This window comes from Haliotis rufescens, unplaced genomic scaffold (assembly GCF_023055435.1).
Source record: "Haliotis rufescens isolate VD_foot unplaced genomic scaffold, xgHalRufe1.0.p SCAF_3, whole genome shotgun sequence".
Taxonomy (NCBI): domain Eukaryota; kingdom Metazoa; phylum Mollusca; class Gastropoda; order Lepetellida; family Haliotidae; genus Haliotis; species Haliotis rufescens.
The window spans coordinates 56,636,413-56,656,772 of NW_025964001.1; the positions used below are offsets into that span (position 1 = coordinate 56,636,413).

The window sequence follows — 20,360 nt, forward strand, 5'->3', positions numbered from 1 at the left end:
GTATGTTTCCAGAATTTAATTGCCCATAATTAAGGGTGCATAAATAAGTCTTGTGCACATTGATGAACCGGAAGGGATGCTAATTGGGATTGTTCACTAGCCAATATATTAGCAAATATAGCCATGGGTGCTTATTAGAGCGGGGCACTTATTAGGTCCAATATGGTAGGTGCGTAGGATTTGTGCAGCAAGGATAAATGACCTTTGACACAGTGGGTGCATGACTACAAGGTTTTGATGTCACAGAATGTGTTTTGATATTGTGTCACAAAACCCATCACAGTGTCTGGTCTGAGTTGAGTTGGTGGTCATGAGAGTGAGTGAGTATAGTTTTACGCCACTCTTTATAGTATTTCACAGGAGGGAGGTCATGAAAATCTTTGCTTCACCTCACTAACTGACATTGACAGTGTTGAATATGACCTTGGAGTGTGTGTTTGTGTTTATTTGTTGTTTAATGCCACACTCAGCAATATTCCAGCTATATGACGGCGGTCTGTAAATAATCAAGTCTAACCAGACAATCAAAAGATCCAGTGATTAACATCATGAGCATCCTTCCACGCAATTGGGATACCATGACATGCATCAACCAAGTCAGTGGGCCTGACCACCCGATCCCGTTAGTCCCTTTTCTCAGAGACATCCCATGCCATCCGAAAGATTGTCTTCACTGTGTGATTTCGGTCATGTCACGACACCCACTGTGTTGTCCAAGTATAAAGTTACATATTGCAGTCAGTAATATGGGTACACCAATGTCATGAATATTGTACAATAAGCTTAACAGTATGGTTATGTACATATGCTTTAAGTTTCCCTTGATACAAACAGTTGTTGTTCATATTTAATAGGGCGGATGATCTAACACTGGTTCGTATACAGTGAAACCTAGTCTGTCTTACAGACCCTGATACAAATATATCAAATACAGCCCATGCAAGTCTATAATGTTTGGCAAGTCTAGATTACTGCAGTATCTGAAAATAAAGAGAGTCTCTGGGCTCCTTTTTATTAATTTTGTATTAACATAATTTAACAACTATTTTTTTTTCTATACGATATGTTAATTTCAGAGACTAGATGGTAGTCTAAGTGAAACCCTGAATATCTGGACGGTAGCGTTCCCAAATAAATCATTTGGATTACAGTTGATGGAATAAAGCGTCATGGTTACGGAGTAATGTCCCTTTGTATACATGTAACCCCATCTGATATCCCAAAAGATTATGAGTTCTCAATCACCAGGGTCTGGATTGACAAGGCTTCATTGTACACATACCTGGTTTAATCAGCTACCTCAACATAGAGTTAAAATACAGTTCTCAATACGTCATACAAAAATAGCAACATTTCATTGATTCCCAAAAGGGATAATATGGCCGATTTCCATACTCACTAGCAACTTTGTAAAGATATCTATCTTATAATGAACATTTGAATGTAGTGACTCAGTGCATATATTGATAAGTGTTTCATAGGTTTATCCATAGGGTGAGAAACAAAATATTATTCAATGTATAAATATTCTGTAGTTTTATTCATAGGGGTGAAGAAAAGTCGGATTGTTCAATATATATACTTAAATGTATACATGTAACATGACTGACAATATTATCATTGTTTTCAGAAATAACTTAAAAAAAACATTGAAGTTTTATTTCTAATTTCATTTTGACCCCGACCCTACAGAAATCTGTATCTCTGGTTAAAAAGTGATGCCTCACAAGCAAAGGATTTTAGGAATATTTGACTTTTAAGTAAATCTGACATCGGTGCTGCCAGAAGTTAAACTGACTTTAAACAGGGAAAAATTCCCAGCTGGCATAATGGTTGTTGCTAATGTCTGTTCTCAATTTCCAGGAGACTTCTTACATTGTGGTTTGTTCAGTGAAGCATGTTCAACAGGGACACACACGAGACAAGTCACAACCATGACTAAAGTATAAATCTACACATTTTCCCACAACAATCAACTACAGGTACTTTAAAACTTTACAGAAAACAAAATTCTCAGAATCGAACACACTAAGTCAAATGTCAATATTTATCATGAGAACATTATGCTAGTGCAGTCTTGTATTCTAAATTGTGTTTTTTTCAATTTCATTCCATTATATAGATCACTGCTGTATTATATCCTTATCTATAATACATGCAAACACGCGCACACACAGACACAATCTTTGTACAGTTATTGCAAGCATTTTGTTACTCTAGACACTCCTCTGTCTCATTCCCCAGATGAATTTAAACTACCGTATTTGACATAATAAGCGCCCAGAGCGCTCTCAAAATTAGAAATAGGGGGCTCTTATTAGAATACTATTTTGGTGAAAAAAAAACAGTTGAAAGATAAATTTCATGGTTTATGCTGACAGCCTGAAATGTTTATATACAACAGATATATCTTTCCAGAATTTAATTGCCCATAATTAAGGGTGCATATAACACACAAGTGTGTATTATACACGAATAAAAAAGTCTTGTCTACATTGATCAATCAGGAGGGATGCTAACTGGGATTGTTCACTGGCCAATATATTAGCAAATATCGCCGTGGGCGCTTAATAGATCGGGGTGCTTATTACGCCGAATACGGTATACAACTCAAATTTTGAAAGGGATATTGTGAGTGTCAAATGAAGGGACAGAACGTGAATTATCGTGGGGCTTATCATACAGTAGTCAATATTGCCACGGCACCGACACATTAATAGTTTGTTTCAAATGAGTGTGTTTGGTTTGACGCTATTTTGAACAGTATTTCAGTTACATTCCGTGACAGCTTGATGTGGGGGAGCCCAAAGTGAGAAAGTCTTGGATGTGTATCACTTTGAAACCCACAAGCAATGTATGTTGCTGACACACAAAAACACAATCAGGGCTAGCTGAGTTTCAAACCGACCATCCTAGATTCCTGGCAAGTCTAAGGGACATAACTCTACACAGCAAACTGCAGCACTATATGTGACAGGGCCAGACATGCCCCTCTCATTTGAAACAAAAGTAACACATTCACATTTCCGTAAGTTATCATGTAACAATATATACTATATGTCCTTACCAAAATTTGAATAGTCCACAACAGAGGCGAAATTTGGTTTAACGTCGCAAACAAGATTATTGCACTTACATAGCGACATGCATGCACATGTGTGTGTCTGTGGCTATTTGTACCGTATTTGTCTGGATTAATGCCAGTTTTATAGTGCTAGCCCACTGAGATACCACTGCATTTTAACATGAATACCCCACTCAGACACAGTATACAGACTCTGAGCCGACCAGTCCTTGTTTGAGCCCCTTAATGTCGAGTGCCAGGCAGGGTAACAACAAGTACCATTTTTTAACGTCTTTTGATATGACGCCGCCGGGGATCGAACCCCGAACTTTCCTCTCTCCAGGCAGACGCTCTACCACAAGACCACAGAGGCGGTCGTACACAAAAGACAGCAACATTATCGCCTTATAAGCCAGCGCACTAACAAACAGGAGATACCGTATACATGACAAAACGAGAACCATACAACAAGCTGTACATAACAGATGCTCCATTAACCTACAATATCGAGAACAGTGAATATCACAGTCTTATCATGAATAGATAATAAAGGAATATATATACAACAACATTGTCATGTATAACAAACAGTGATTCGAAACAAAGAGACAATGCCTATGCTATTCATCCTCTTTGGTAAACAGAAGTCAAAAACAATGATCTGGGATTTGCTTTTCCACACATGGAGATACATCATAATCTGAACCATCAACCAAATGAAAGTGTTGAGATGTATAGGTTTTATGAGTCAGTTCAAAATGAACCACTCAGAACAGTTTAGGATTCCGTAGATATATGTCAAAATTTAGAATTTGTACACCGGAGTACATACAACACAATCAAAGGGCTTCCTCAAACCCAATACTGTTTGTCATGTAACGGATTTCACTTTGTGTTCTTTGTTACTTTAGTGAAGTAAAAATATTTTTCCTTACTGCTGCTTCGAACATAGGATATAGTGAGTGAGTTTAGGTTTAACGCTGCTTCGAACAGCGTTTCAGTTATAGCGCAGTTTGTCAGCTTGATGTGTGAGGAAAGCCCAAAGTGATGCAGGTCATGACACTTACCACTTTGGTGAAACCCACAGGTATGGGTTGATGCTGACAAACCTAGAAACATAATCAACAAATCAAACTCTCTATAATAGCTTCCTGGCACACCTAAGGGCCACAACTCTGTACAGCAAAACATAGACAACTGGGCTATTGATGCCCAGCATAAGAGTTGGGTTTAACGTAGCTTTAAACAGTATTCCAGTTATATCACGGCGTGTCAGCTTAATGTGGGAGGAAAGCCCGAAGTGATGCAGGTCTCAGACGTTTATCACTTCGGTGAAACCCACGAGCACAGGTATGGTGCTGACAAACCTAGAAACATAATTGGGGCGAACCCGGATTCGAACCCACAATCATAGGTTTCTGGCATGCCCAAGGGACGCAACTCTGCACAGCGAATTGCGGCGCCTTATCTGACTGGGCCACCCGTGCCCCCCCACCCCCCAGCATAAGATATAACCTTCCTTCAACTACTCATACATTGTGATATATATCAGAGCCATTGTTTTTAAACAGGTGGTATTTATCTGCAAAGACTATACGGCAGCCATGAATCCATAAAATACACTAAAATAACATTTATCTAAGCGTGCAGACATAGATTTGTATTGTATTACAAATCTTTTATCCATGTTTCTACAATACAACTGCCAAATTAGATTTAATTTTGCATTCAAATGAACACAAGAATGTAGTTTGCTACACTGATATAACCTGGAGAGTAATCCCCGAGGGATTCATCTTTGTCCTGTTACTGTACAAGACTGCACAAGACTGTACAAGACCGTACAAGACTGTACAAGACCGTACAAGACCGTACAAGACCGTACAAAACTGTACAAGACCGTACAAAACTGTACAAGACCGTACAAAACTGTACAAGACTGTACAAATCCGTACAAAACTGTACAGAATTCTTTTACAGGATATAGACAGTGATAATGATAAAATCATGATTCAGAATGTTAAAAATCTTCTTTGAAACGTATAGTCAGTAATAAAAATCTTACAAATTTCACAGATGCTTCCCTAATTATTTGCCCCCGTAGAGCGTTTAAGTCAAAAGAAAGGGCATCACTGATCATTGCAAAATATCAACTTCTATCCTATCCGTGCTTTGTAATATAATCTTGAAAATAAAGAAATGATGTCTGACTTCATCGAACAGTTTTAAATTATGTTTTCCCAGGATACATGGAAACATAAAGTAAAACAGGATGCATTGTGGGTAGCAATCTATTTGGTTGTGAGAAGTACAAACTCCTATAAAAAAACAAACACAAATAAAGTAGCAACTAGTTGCCGTCATCGGTGCTTTGTTTAAGTAGACATTTATCACGAACATCGTATTGTTCGAAATGAGGTCAGCATGTCATAATCTTCTCTGGGTCATTTGAAAATAGCAACAAATGTTTCACATATATACAAGCCATATTAAATCTTTGTCATCTGATTTCGTAACAATATACTTCCCCACTACAGATAATCACATGAACGCATGGTACTAATTTCACTGTCAGTTGAACTGTGAATCACTCTGATATTTGGCAACATTATGGTTAATAGAAACCCCATATGAGATATCATCAAAAAGTCACAAACAAAAATGGAGGACTTGAAATCAATTTGTAAGAACAGAAATAAATGTTAAATACATAATTATAATTGTCAATAACCTGTATTTGGGACAACAACAAAAATACCGTATTCGACATTATAAGCGCCCAGGTTGCTCTCAAAATTAGAAATAGGGGGCTCTTATTAGAATATTACTCTGGTGAAAAAAAGCAGAGTTGAAAGATAAATTTCGTGGTTTTTGCTGACAGCCTGAAATGTTTATATAAGACAGATATATTTTTCCAGAATTTAATTGCCAATAATTAAGGGTGCATGTAGCACACGAGTGCGACTCATACGCGAATAAATAAGTCTTGTGTACATTGATCAATCGGAAGGGGTGCTAATTGGGATTGTTCACTAGCCAATATATTAGCAAATATCGCCGTGGGCACTTATTACGTCGAATACAGTAAGTCAATGTGTTACACCAACCACATGTTGACATAGTAGTAACTTTACTCAAGTTTTAGAGGAAATTATCAAATGGCACTGGGGCATGTATTGGGTCAAATATTTTATAAATGTTACCGTATCATCAAACTGACAATGCGATTTTTGTGTCACAAGAAATGAGGCAAATTTAATCAAAGAACACTTTCATCAAAGGTATTTTACTATCATCAATATGTTCTGATTAAAACACAAGACTCATCAGACTCCAAGGGCGGATCCACCATTTTCAAAGGGGAGGGTTCCGAAATATCAAAATTCTCTCTCAGATAACTTTACTGCTTACGACATACATCATTTGGTTTTCAAAGGGCGGGGTCCGGACCCCCTGGATCCGCCTATGGATCCGCCTATGGACTCCTACCATCATCCTTCCAAGTGTCAGTCTGGACTGACAGTCACTGACCCTTAATGGATTAAGTAGTCTAGTTCTTTCCCAACTAACCAAGAGTCATAACAAAGCTGGATATTTAATCTGGGTACTTCATCACGGCATTAATGTGATGCCACAAGGTTTTTTCTTCTGTGCAACATGGTGAAGACAATACCCAAAGAACTTCACAACAAGGACATGAAGAAAGTGCATCAGGCAATGTCAGGAGCTTCTTCCCGAGGCAAGATCGTCCACTAGCCTTTTTATCAAAGTCTTGTTTCCTCCCTTGCCACATCAAGCCCACAAGCTCCTTCCCAGCGCGTGACACCTTCGTTACACTCTCGGTAACATCGCTGCCACCAGTGTGGGCGCGGCCATTACAAGAATCTTGAAATTTGCCCTCTAACCCCAAATGTAGTACCGTTTAAACTATTGTTTATGTCTTTGGGAATGCCATGATATTTCATTTTGAAAAGGTTTATGACTGACCATGTTTTCCAGATGAATTTACTTTGTTGTTTTAATAATCAGATTGGTTCGAGATTGCAGACTAACGGAAAATCAACAAACTTCTCCCTTACATTCTAACTATATCAACAACACGATAGTTTTAATGAAACAGAAATTCTAATTGACAAACGAAGAAAGTAATTTAGCAGCGATAAGTGTATTCGGCGTCACGACAGTCGTCACTTGTTTGTAAACATAACGGTCATTCGGTTGCGAGTTCAACTCCAAGCATGGTTGTGGCCACCTATTCACTGTGGGGAGTTTTGACTGGTGGCAGCGATAGTATCGAGAGATCCGCGAGGGGGCTATCGCTGTGAGGAGCTTGATCAAGCCCACTTTCCTGTGCTGAATAGGATTTGACTATCACACATATTGATAGCCCAATCAGAGAACGTTTCACAAAATCAACATCCGTGACTACACCGCTGCCTGTCGTTGTTGACACGAACATGTCTTTTCCATCTTTTAAAACCCCCAACGATTGTTTTTGTGTCAGGGATGAAATCGAGAATGTTTTTGATATCTGATCAACTAGGTCGTCCCCCATGCCAGCCATCTTTGTGAAGCTATACGAGATAAGAACAGTGATCTGATTGGATATCGTGTTTTCATTACAAGACGCACAATTCGTGATCTATGCGAGGTGGCGCCAAGGTCGAGCCAACAAAAGCGGCCTTGACCTGGCAAGGGTAGAAACTAGGCTTGATATAGGCTAGTGGACACACTTGCCTGGCGAAGATGTGTTACGAGCTGCCAGTAACTCGGTCCAGTGACAAAAACTAACAACAAACACAAAAAGCAAAACATAAACGAGGACTATCTATGTGGAATGTTTTGCAAATGTGTGAGGGAATTGTTGAGGATTCTAGGGTCGACATAACAAAATCAGTGAATACAATGTCAGAAAAAAACATCTGAAAAAACAACTGAAACATTGAAAAAAATAAAATTCAAAAGTGGTAGAAATACAAAAATGTCAGCTGAAATTGTTTGTAGTCATCTCACACACAGGAATCTGTCTGTATGACTTGAAAACTGTTGGCAGAATTTGTAAAATGTCAGACATTTTACAAGTACTGTACCCAAATGTTCTTTTTCAAAATATTCTCTTCATGTTTTCTTTGTTTCTGCATTTCTAGAGAATGATGTTTTACTGTTTCACAGAGAATGTGAGAACTAAAACGGATTGTCCTATAGCAGAGTTGAGCTTGAATCAGTTGGTCCAGTTGATCAGTGGGAGTACATGATGCCTAGCTTCAACAACATCACCGCAGCTTCTTCCGGAACATCTCCAGCGTGTGAATGCTGGTGGACAATCTAGAAGACACATTGTGAAGATTAAAACAACTTCACTCCAATAAATCACAACAACAATTTACACAGAATCATCATGGCTGGTAGAAAAGAACAATTTACTTCCTTAATACTTCCTAACACAAAATACAAAATACTTCCTAACACTGTCATGACATGAGCTCCAAATACTGCCAATACTTCCTAACACTGTCATGACATGAGCTCCAAACACTGTCAATACTTCCTAACACTGTCATTACATGTGCTCCAAACACTGCCAATACTTCCTAACACTGTCATTACATGAGCTCCAAATACTGCCAATATTTCCTAACACTGTCATTACATGAGCTCCAAAAACTGCCAATACGTCCTAACACTGTCATTACATGAGCTCGAAACACTGCCAATACTTCCTAACACTGTCATGACATGAGCTCCAAAAACTGCCAATACGTCCTAACACTGTCATTACATGAGCTCCAAATACTGCCAATACTTCCTAACACTGTCATGACATGAGCTCCAAAAACTGCCAATACGTCCTAACACTGTCATTACATGAGCTCCAAATACTGCCAATACTTCCTAACACTGCCATGACATGAGCTCCAAACACTGCCAATACTTCCTAACACTGTCATGACATGAGCTCCAAAAACTGCCAATACGTCCTAACACTGTCATTACATGAGCTCCAAATACTGCCAATACTTCCTAACACTGTCATGACATGAGCTCCAAAAACTGCCAATACGTCCTAACACTGTCATTACATGAGCTCCAAATACTGCCAATACTTCCTAACACTGTCATGACATGAGCTCCAAACACTGTCAATACTTCCTAACACTGTCATTACATGAGCTCCAAACACTGCCAATACTTCGTAACACTGTCATGACATGAGCTCCAAATACTGCCAATACTTCCTAACACTGTCATGACTTGAGCTCCAAACACTGTCAATACTTCCTAACACTGTCATTACATGAGCTCCAAACACTGCCAATACTTCCTAACACTGTCATTACATGAGCTCCAAACACTGCCAATACTTACTAATACTGTCATGACACTGCCAATACTTCCTAACACTGTCATGACACTGCAATACTTCCTAACACTGTCATGACATGAGCTCCAAACACTGTCAATACTTCCTAACACTGTCATGACATGAGCTCCAAACACTGCCAATACTTCCTAACACTGCCATGACATGAGCTCCAAACACTGCCAATACTTCCTAACACTGTCATGACACTGCCAATACTTCCTAACACTGTCATGACATGAGCTCCAAAAACTGCCAATACGTCCTAACACTGTCATTACATGAGCTCCAAATACTGCCAATACTTCCTAACACTGTCATGACATGAGCTCCAAAAACTGCCAATACGTCCTAACACTGTCATTACATGAGCTCCAAATACTGCCAATACTTCCTAACACTGTCATGACATGAGCTCCAAAAACTGCCAATACGTCCTAACACTGTCATTACATGAGCTCCAAATACTGCCAATACTTCCTAACACTGTCATTACATGAGCTCCAAAAACTGCCAATACGTCCTAACACTGTCATTACATGAGCTCCAAATACTGCCAATACTTCCTAACACTGCCATGACATGAGCTCCAAACACTGCCAATACTTCCTAACACTGTCATGACATGAGCTCCAAAAACTGCCAATACGTCCTAACACTGTCATTACATGAGCTCCAAATACTGCCAATACTTCCTAACACTGTCATGACATGAGCTCCAAAAACTGCCAATACGTCCTAACACTGTCATTACATGAGCTCCAAATACTGCCAATACTTCCTAACACTGTCATGACATGAGCTCCAAACACTGTCAATACTTCCTAACACTGTCATTACATGAGTTCCAAACACTGCCAATACTTCGTAACACTGTCATGACATGAGCTCCAAATACTGCCAATACTTCCTAACACTGTCATGACTTGAGCTCCAAACACTGTCAATACTTCCTAACACTGTCATTACATGAGCTCCAAACACTGCCAATACTTCCTAACACTGTCATGACATGAGCTCCAAACACTGCCAATACTTACTAATACTGTCATGACACTGTCAATACGTCCTAACACTGTCATGACACTGCCAATACTTCCTAACACTGTCATGACATGAGCTCCAAACACTGTCAATACTTCCTAACACTGTCATTACATGAGCTCCAAACACTGCCAATACTTCCTAACACTGCCATGACATGAGCTCCAAACACTGCCAATACTTCCTAACACTGTCATGACACTGCCAATACTTCCTAACACTGTCAGTACATGAATCCAACTACTGCCCAGTCAAACAGTGACTTACCTTCCAAATGCATTGAAGAGTGACACAATCTCGGACCTGGTGAGCTGGAAGTTGCGTTTGCTGCTGGCATTGACTGTGGACATGGGGCCAATGGTGTCCCCGGAGAAGAGGATCTTGAGGGCGGTGCCCATCCCCTGGATCTGAAGCTTGCCCCACAGCCTGCACTTGTCACACCCCACACAGTCCATGATGTGGGAGATGTTCCTGAAGTGCATGCGGAACTCCTCCTACAACAAGCAGGAAATACTCATATCCCCAGGCAAACTCATTAAAATCAGATCTTAGTTCTCGCTATCGCTAAACAAAGATCTGAGGACATCCCATTACGGGTCATGTCAGAACGACCTTTCATCCAACCAATCAGAGCGTCGCTTACCAGATCATAAAGGTGAGGTGAGGTGAAATTGGGTTTAACGTCGCGTCCAAGATTATTGCACTTATATAGCGACGTGCATGCATGTGTATGTGTGTGTGTGGCTGCTTGTACTAGTCCGGACTGATGCCGATTTATAGTGCTAGCTCACTGAGATACCATGCCGCAGTTTAACATGACTACCCCACTCAGACACAGTATACTGACTCCGAGCCGACCAGTCCTTGTTTTAGCCCCTTAATGCCGAGCGCCAGACAGGGTAACAACAAGTACAATCTTTTAACGTCTTTTTGTATGACGCGGCCCGGGATCGAACCCTGGACCTTCCGCTCTCCGGGCGGACGCTCTACCACTAGACCATGGAGGCGGTCGCACCAGATCATAAAAGTGACAATCGGAATGTGTTTCTAATCATGCAACCACGAAATATTTAACATGGGGTATTCCGAACGACAGTTACGGGTTTTATGATTATATCCATACAATCTAGGCCATCTATAAGCCATTCCAGAATGTTCTTCTTATCAGTTTTAATTTTTTTAATTGAGAATACGTTTAAATATGTTTCGAAGCGTAGTCGCCAGTTTGAAACTAGTGTCGTAAAGCTGGAGAAAGCAGCCTTCCGATTGGCTGATGTCGATTTCTTGTCAGTCATTTCATTGGTCGGTCAAAATTCGCGAAAGGTCGTTCTGACGTTCATGTATATGCCAGATTAATTCTTTATCTACCTTAAGTTTCCTTGCTTCATTTGGCTCTCCAGCAAACAGTTTACTCTCATCAAAGTGGTCGTTGAAGGATCTGTTGGTAATATCACATATCATTAATATTACAATTACTGTGACAAGCATATCACACCAACATATCACCTTTACAGTGAATAAGTTGGGTTTAACTCCGCTTTGAACAGTGTTTCAGTTATATCATGGCGGGTCAGCTTAACGCGGGAGGAAGGTTTCAAAGTGATGCAGGTCTAAGACGTTTACCAGTTAAACCCCAAAGCAAGGCTAGGGAGACATACCAATAAACATAATCAGGGCAAATTTGGGATTCAAACCTGCAATCACGGGCTTCTGGCACACCCAAGGGAGACAACACTTTACAATCACAACTAGGCCTTCTATCCGCCATACACTTTCATAGAAAAGTCACAAAAGATCAAATCACAGGAACTTGCAACTAATCATACAGGGAACAAGTTTTTATGAAAGGGGAAATTTTTCTGAAAGAGGAATGACTGCGAAACATCTTACTTGATGACCGTGAGCAGATCTTCCACTCCTCGTTTTGTCCCTTCATCCTCCTCGTCACTTCCAGTGAAGAATTCTTCCTGCAAAACGATATATCCTACTGTGAGAGAGAAGTAATATTCTATCTGGATTGGGGGTGGGTGGGGGGGTTACAGAGAATCAGGAGGGTCACCCAAAAGTTTTTGGGATTTGGTTTTGTTTGTTGTTTTACGCCGCACTCAGCAATATTCCAGCTATATGAAGGCGGTCTGTAAATAATCAATTCTGGACCAGACAATCCAGTTATTTACATAATTAACATCAATCCACGCAATTGGGATCGATGACATGCATCAACCAAGTCAGCGATCCTGACCACCTGTTCCCGTTAGTCGCCTTTGACGACGAAAAGCACGGGTTGCTGAAGAAATATTCTACCCCGAATCTTCACGGGCCTGTTTTGGGGAGGGTCATAGAATATATTACACATATTTCAGGAGGATCATGAAAAAAATGTAGCTGGACATGAAGAGGGTCATCCAAAAATTCGACAAAGATTATTGGAGGAAATTATTTTCAGTACATTAGTGCAAATACCTCTGATGTTAGTGAGTCTGTAAATAAATGCTTTATCTAAAATCCATCACCGCAATGAATGATATGATGAGTGACACTCTTTAACATAGAACTTTTAAGGTCGCTCAGTGAGGTAAACATGTTATTTGACAAAAACAACAACAAATATTCTGTACATTTCTATTTTTCAGTGAGGCTAAATGCAAACATATTTTTTAACATCCTTTCCCCTATGGCTAATAAAACATCTTACCAGATACACGAATGCTAAAGAGTCTGTTGCTACTTCATCTTACCTCCAACAGGTAGGGAGCAGCTTTAGCCAGCGCCCTCAGTTCCACCAGGTACGTGAACACTAACGAGTCTGCTACTTCATCTTACCTCCAACAGGTAGGGAGCAGCTTTAGCCAGCGCCCGCAGTTCCACCAGGTATGTGAAGTAGAGGTTTTTCAGTCTCTGTGGTCCCTCCCCGTCGGATGTCTTGGGGTCAAACCTCTGCCTGAACTCCTCCATGTTGGGACCCCAATCAGCATCTCCATAACCGATCGCTACAGGTACAAAATGTCTCATGTCAACACAGCTTTACTTGACTTGGTAACCGATCGCTACAGGTACAAAATGTCTCATGTCAACACAGCTTTACTTGACTTGGTAACCGATCGCTACAGGTACAAAATGTCTCATGTCAACACAGCTTTACTAGACTTGGTAACCGATCACTACAGGTACAAAATGTCTCATGTCAACACAGCTTTACTTGACTTGGTAACTGATCGCTACAGGTACAAAATGTCTCATGTCAAAACAGCTTTACTTGACTTGGTAACCAATCGCTACAGGTACAAAATGTCTCGTTCAACACAGCTTTACTTGACTTGGTAACCGATCGCTACAGGTACAAAATGTCTCGTTCAATACAGCTTTACTTGACTTGGTAACCGATCGCTACAGGTACAAAATGTCTCATGTCAACACAGCTTTACTTGACTTGGTAACCGATCGCTACAGGTACAAAATGTCTTGGTCAACACAGCTTTACTTGACTTGGTAACCGATCGCTACAGGTACAAAATGTCTCATGTCAACACAGCTTTACTTGACTTGGTAACCGATCGCTACAAGTACAAAATGTCTCGTTCAACACAGCTTTACTTGACTTGGTAACCGATCGCTACAGGTACAAAATGTCTCGGTCAACACAGCTTTACTTGACTTGGTAACCGATCGCTACAGGTACAAAATGTCTCGGTCAACACAGCTTTACTTGACTTGGTAACTGATTGCTACAGGTACAAAATGTCTCATGTCAACATAGCTTTACTTGACTTGGTAACCAATCGCTACAGGTACAAAATGTCTCGGTCAACACAGCTTTACTTGACTTGGTAACCGATCGCTACAGGTACAAAATGTCTCGGTCAACACAGCTTTACCACACATACATAATGCATGACATCTGACTCACTGTCAAGATAATACAAGACTCACAAAGAGGATAATGCATGACTCACACACAGGATAAAGCATGCCTCACACACAGAATAATGCAAGACTCGCATACAGAATAATGTATGACTCAAATACAGGATAATGAATGACTCATACTCAGGATAATGCATGACTCACGTACAGGACAGCATGTCACACACAGGATAATGCATGACTCACACACAGGATAATGCATGACTCACATACAGGATAATGTATGACTCACATACAGGATAAAGCATGACTCACATACAGGATAATGCATGACTCACATACAGGATAATGCATGACTCACATACAGAATAATGCATGACTCACATACAGGATAAAGCATGTCACACACAGGATAATGCATGACTCACATACAGAATAATGCATGACTCATACAGAATAATGCATGACTCACATACAGAATAATGCATGACTCACATACAAGATAATGCATGACTCATACAGGATAATGTGACTCACATACAGAATAATGCATAACTCACATACAAGATAATGTGACTCACATGGGAACAGGTACTCCGCACACAGGTGGATGTTGATGCTAGTATGAAGCCCGGACACCATACGGTAGAAGGCTCGCTTCTCCAGGCACATGTCTGCAAGTACACACAAAGCTCAACTCATTACTCCGTCATCTGCCATGTCCACACACTGCTATAAGCTGCACCATCACAGAGCAGCAGCATCAACATGCAGGATCACAGGTCTTAGTCCTACCAAGATTCACCATATACAACATCATTAACAGGAGGAAACAATGAAGCAAACAAAACATTCTCATATCCAACAATCAAAACATGAACACATTAAACCATGATAACATCACATGCCAGATACATTTTTCACAATCCACAAGCATTCGTCTGATGGGTGGGCTTGTTCCAAATAAAGTAACTCGCATTACAAAGGTGAGGTGAGGTGAAATGGGTTTTAAACGTCGCGTCCAAGATTATTGCACTTATATAGCGACGTGCATGCACGTGTGTGTGTTTGTGTGGCTGCTTGTACTAGTCTGGACTGATGCCGATTTATAGTGCTTGCTCACTGAGATACCATGCCGCAGTTTAACATGAATACCCCACTCAGACACAGTATACTGACTCCAAGCAGACCAGTCCTTGTTTTTGCCCCTTAATGCCGAACGCCAGACAGGGAAACAACAAGTACCATCTTTTATCGTCTTTTGGTATGAGGCGGTCAGGGATGGAACTCCGGACCTTCCGCTCTCCGGGCGGACGCTCTACCACTAGACCACGGAACCAGTCCTCATTACAAAGACTGCCTTGCATGTATCAAGTGACACATTGCCCCAGTTAAGAGAACCTGTAGTTCACCTGGCTCAATTATGTTCTGTGGCAAAACTAGTGTGAAGTTATTCTACAGTTTTTCCATAACTACAACTAGGTTTAGCAATTCACAATTAATATTAACAAATTTCAGCATTTGAAGATTTAGAATTTTTTTGTATTTTTTCTAAAAATGCAAATTAGTTACAAAATGGAAACTTTAAGATATATTTATTCAAAAGAAAAAGAAGAGAGGTTTTCTTTGGCGTTGGTAAATCATTAATAAAGAAGCTATAGAATAAACTCAAGCGTTGCTAAATCAATGGTTGTCAAGACAGACAATAGTATCCATGTGTTATTGGTTAATGTGCACAGAACACTTGCCAGTTGAATGATCAACAACAATAAATTGTTACAAACATTTCAATACATAAACTCCATTTAAGCAGAATGAGATATTTTCTACATGTAATCTTGTCCATTAATACCAGCAGGTGCTATACCTCGCACCAATAGTTGTGAGTCATAGACAATTACATTTGGTAATATCTGAAATGTGTCAAATAGTGCGGAATCTGTCAATACTAGATTGTGCTCAATAGCGAGTTTTGTCAAAACAAGATCCATTTTATGGTTAAAGCACTTCTGAGCGAAATAATCAATTAAAAAAAGAAAGAATAGATTTTAAACCGGACCGGGTTAAAAACTGGACAAAAAAAGTCAGGGATCATCAATATTTTGGGGATATTTTTATAATATTGTGTACACTACAAAACAATACCCCAAAAATATTCATGATCCCTAATTCTTTCTTTTTTCAGTGTACAACAAACATGTTTTTTGTGGGTGACTTGGGTTTTACATTTTAGCAATATTCCATCAATATCAAGGTAGGGGACACCAGAAATAGGCTTCACACATAGTACCTGTATTGGAGACTGAACCCAGGTCTTTGGTGTGACAAGTGACCGCTTTAACCACTAGGCTACCCCACCGCCCCGTTTCATAGTGAGTGAGTGAGTATGGTTTTACGCTGCTTTTAGCAATATTCCAGCAATATCACGGCGGGGGACACCAGAAATGGGCTTCACACATTGTACCCATGTCGTGAATCAAACCCGGGTCTTCGGCGTGACGAGCGAACGCTTTAACCACTAGGCTACCCGACCTCCCCTCCCCCCTGTTTCATAGTACATGTAGCATATAAAACATTTCTTGATCTTATCAACTGACAGACATTAATACATAATACAGACTCATGTCTAAACTAGCATAACAAATCAATTTCAAAAGAGTGTGATTCAGGCAGATTCTGCTACATTACAATCATTCGTCACCACTCGCCCCTTTCCGTAACTTGCAAGAAGACTTGTCCCCCTATCGATGAATGTTATGTGCGAAAATACGACAAACCAATCAGAATGCGCATATGATTTCAAGTTCTTTGTCAAATAATCCCTCAGAAATCCCTCACATTAGCATAGGAAAAGGAAGCAAGCATCTGAAGTAGGCACATTCACAAAGGATTATTATTGTTAGTAAGTCATACTGTACCCTGGAAACACCATGTTAAGACAGTCAAGCAGGGAATATTCCTTGTTAAGAGTGTTAGGAAAGTGTGTCTGAAATTGTGCACAGGGCACATTTCACAGCTATCATAGTGAGTGAGTGAGTTGGGTTTAACGCCACTTTTAACAGTATTCCAGTTATATCGCGGCGTGTCAGCTTAATGTGGGAGGAAAGCCCGAAGTGATGCAGGTCTCAGACGTTTACCACTTCGGTGAAACCCACGAGCACGGGTATGGTGCTGACAACCTAGAAACATAATCGGGGCGAACCGGGATTCGAACCCACAGTCATAGGTTTCTGGTGTGCCAAAGGGACACAACTCTGCAAAGCGAATCACGGCGCCTTAGACGACTGGGCCACCGGTGCCCCCATAGCTATCATAACCCTTTAACATCATAATAGACTTATGATGGTTGGTTGGTTGGTTGGTTGGTTTGTTGTTTAACGCCGCACTCAGCAATATTCCAGCTATATGACGGCGGGTTGTAAATAATCGAGTCGTGACCAGACAATCCAGTGACTGACATCATGAGCATCGATCCACGCAATTGGGATCGATGACATGCATCAACTAAGTCAGCGAGCCTGTCCATCCGATCCCGTTAGTCGCCTCTTACAGCAAGCATAGTCGTCTTTTACGGCAAACATGGGTTGCTGAAGACCTATTCTACCCCGGATCTTCATGGGTCACTTGTGGTATGTTGATGCTGTGTGAGAAAGGACCCCATACTGGATGTTTGTTTGTTTGGTCTTGAATGCCACACTCAGTCATATCTTCACGGGTCGACAAGCCTTACAACACTGTAGGTTACAGATTACATTACATATCACAATACTTTGTTGACAACCGTGCATCATGCAGAGGCAATATTCAAAACCAGATAAATGGAAACATGATCATTCAAATTATTTCCTAGAATATCATCAGCAACATCACAATAACCATTTGATAACAGGATTTGACGATTTTTTAAAAATAAAAATTAATTTCATGTTTTTCCTAGCTAAACTTAACGCATATTCAAATTTCTCAAAAGCAAATTTCATTAATCACTTTAAACATTTATCGGAAACACTCAAGTATGCATTCAGTGCTACATTCAAAGATATGCAGGGATGCAAGTGTGTTGACAGGAGCAAGTGTGTCTTAATGTTCCCTATTGATGAAAATTATGTTGGGTAGGGTATCTGGCCATTTGAAGTCTGTATAAGCACAGGACCATGTAACTAATAATAATAACAAACAAACACGCAAATAACTGCAAGTTTGTTATTATTATTATTAGTTACATGGTCCAGTGGTATAAGTGAGGTCTCACTGAAGACAATAGGGTTGTCAAAATTCACAAAGTATACAAGCATCCGAAACATAAAGTTTACAAAGTTTTGCAATAAACTGGTCTAATAACAACTCCAGCTAAGTTAACCATGCCACCTTTCACAGACAAATGCAAAATCTGATTGCAAAATACTACAAGAACGAGCCTCAATTAACCAGTCATGTGAGTTACTGGTTGACAAGGTCTTGTTTGCCAAAACACACAAAACATGGAGATGTTCATGGAGGTGAAAACTAAGTATCTTGATTCTCATCACAGCGTAACTCAAGTATGTTGATATGTTTCGACACATGAGTTCGTGTTACAAACCAACAGACAAAGTTACATTTAACTACAGTCTTTTGACATCTTGGGTAAAATCAAAATTATCTTAAACATTTTGAGTATCACTGATTTTGTGTTCATCCAACAAATTTTTGAAAGATATGAAGAGAAAGTGCACACAATTTCAATGTAAAGTCACACAAAAACATTTTAACAGATAGTTAAAAATACAGAGCATTGTTCATGCATTCACTTAAAGATTGTATCAGGGATGAGGACAGGAGAAAATCTTTAGTTTACAAGAATACCAGTCCAGGGCCCACTTGCACAAAGCTATCTTAGCGATGATTGTAACTCCCATACTCTAACATAGACTTACGATAGTCTGAGGGCTAAGATCGCTTTGTGCAAGTGGCCCCAGGTGCTATGGTGCTGTGATATGGATTGTGAAGTGAATCACCAATATTTGAAATCATCAAGTCCCAGTCAGCTTCAGTAATGAACTAAACAACATGTTGCAAGTATGGATCATATTACTTGTCAACCTTGAGCTGGGAAAAGGCTGTCCCATCTTCCCGAGGCAAGGGCGTTAACTGACTATAAAAGTCCAGTTTCCACCCTTGCCAAACTAGGCTGGAATTCCTGAGTTACATTTGGCTGGACTAATGAGTCTATGCATAGCTCAATCAAAATTGTGTAACAAATTAGACATCCGGTTCGTAAACAACATGGATTTCAACATGCAGATTTCGGTCGACTGCAGGATTTGTAAAACATGTCTCTCATCAAGTGGGCTTCGACACATATTTTGCAAATCTTTTCAGGTTTTTAATCAAGGTGCTCAAGTGAGTTGATGCCCTTCGCGAGGTAACACCCATTTTATTACAATAATGATCTTGATTATCAATCAGATAGTTTTGAATGGGCGCCGCCATTTTGTTTGAAGCTTATGACAAGGGATATTAGAATGGAATGTGATTGATCAATATGAGTGAGTGAGTGAGTGAGTGAGTGAGTGAGTGAGTGAGTGAGTGAGTTGGGTTTAATGCCGCTTTTAACAGTATTCCAGTTATATCGCAGCATGTCAGCCTAATGTGGGAGGAAAGCCCTAAGTGTTGCAGGTCTCAGACGCTTACAACTTTTGTGAAACCCACGAGCACGGGTATGGTGCTGACAAACCTAGAAACATAATCGAGGCGAACCGGGATTCGAAACCCACAATCATAGGTTTCTGGCATGTCCAAGCGACTCAACTCTGCACAGAGAATTGCGGCGCCTTAGACGACTGGGCCACCTAATATATTTTTAAATACTACAGTTGTCTGAAAATATAAACCTGATATTTCACTGGAGTGAAATAATCTGTTCTGCCGGAACTACTTTTAGTCTGCCTCAAAGATACAAGGGTTTTCCGAGTTGGATCAGGAGATAAACATATAATAAACATGATAAACAGAACATTTGTGTTTCCTTGTCACTTTTCACTTCTA

At 40.1% G+C, this 20,360-nt stretch overlaps 1 protein-coding gene across 2 annotated transcripts in view; it reads right to left on the minus strand.

Annotated features, from left to right (window-relative positions):
- Window positions 1–7,300: 7,300 nt before the first annotated feature.
- The window catches only part of LOC124148729 (ERO1-like protein beta), a 49,311-nt gene continuing 36,251 nt past the window's right edge, over window positions 7,301–20,360 (minus strand). For both annotated transcript variants that reach the window (XM_048403109.1, XM_048403107.1), the window contains 6 exons: window positions 14,915–15,007; window positions 13,293–13,459; window positions 12,360–12,436; window positions 11,838–11,907; window positions 10,737–10,963; window positions 7,301–8,389 (listed from right to left, as the gene is read on the minus strand). In XM_048403109.1, coding sequence (XP_048259066.1) covers window positions 8,338–8,389; window positions 10,737–10,963; window positions 11,838–11,907; window positions 12,360–12,436; window positions 13,293–13,459; window positions 14,915–15,007 — 686 coding nt within the window. In that variant the 3' untranslated portion in view covers window positions 7,301–8,337. The remainder of the gene's footprint in view (window positions 8,390–10,736; window positions 10,964–11,837; window positions 11,908–12,359; window positions 12,437–13,292; window positions 13,460–14,914; window positions 15,008–20,360) is intronic.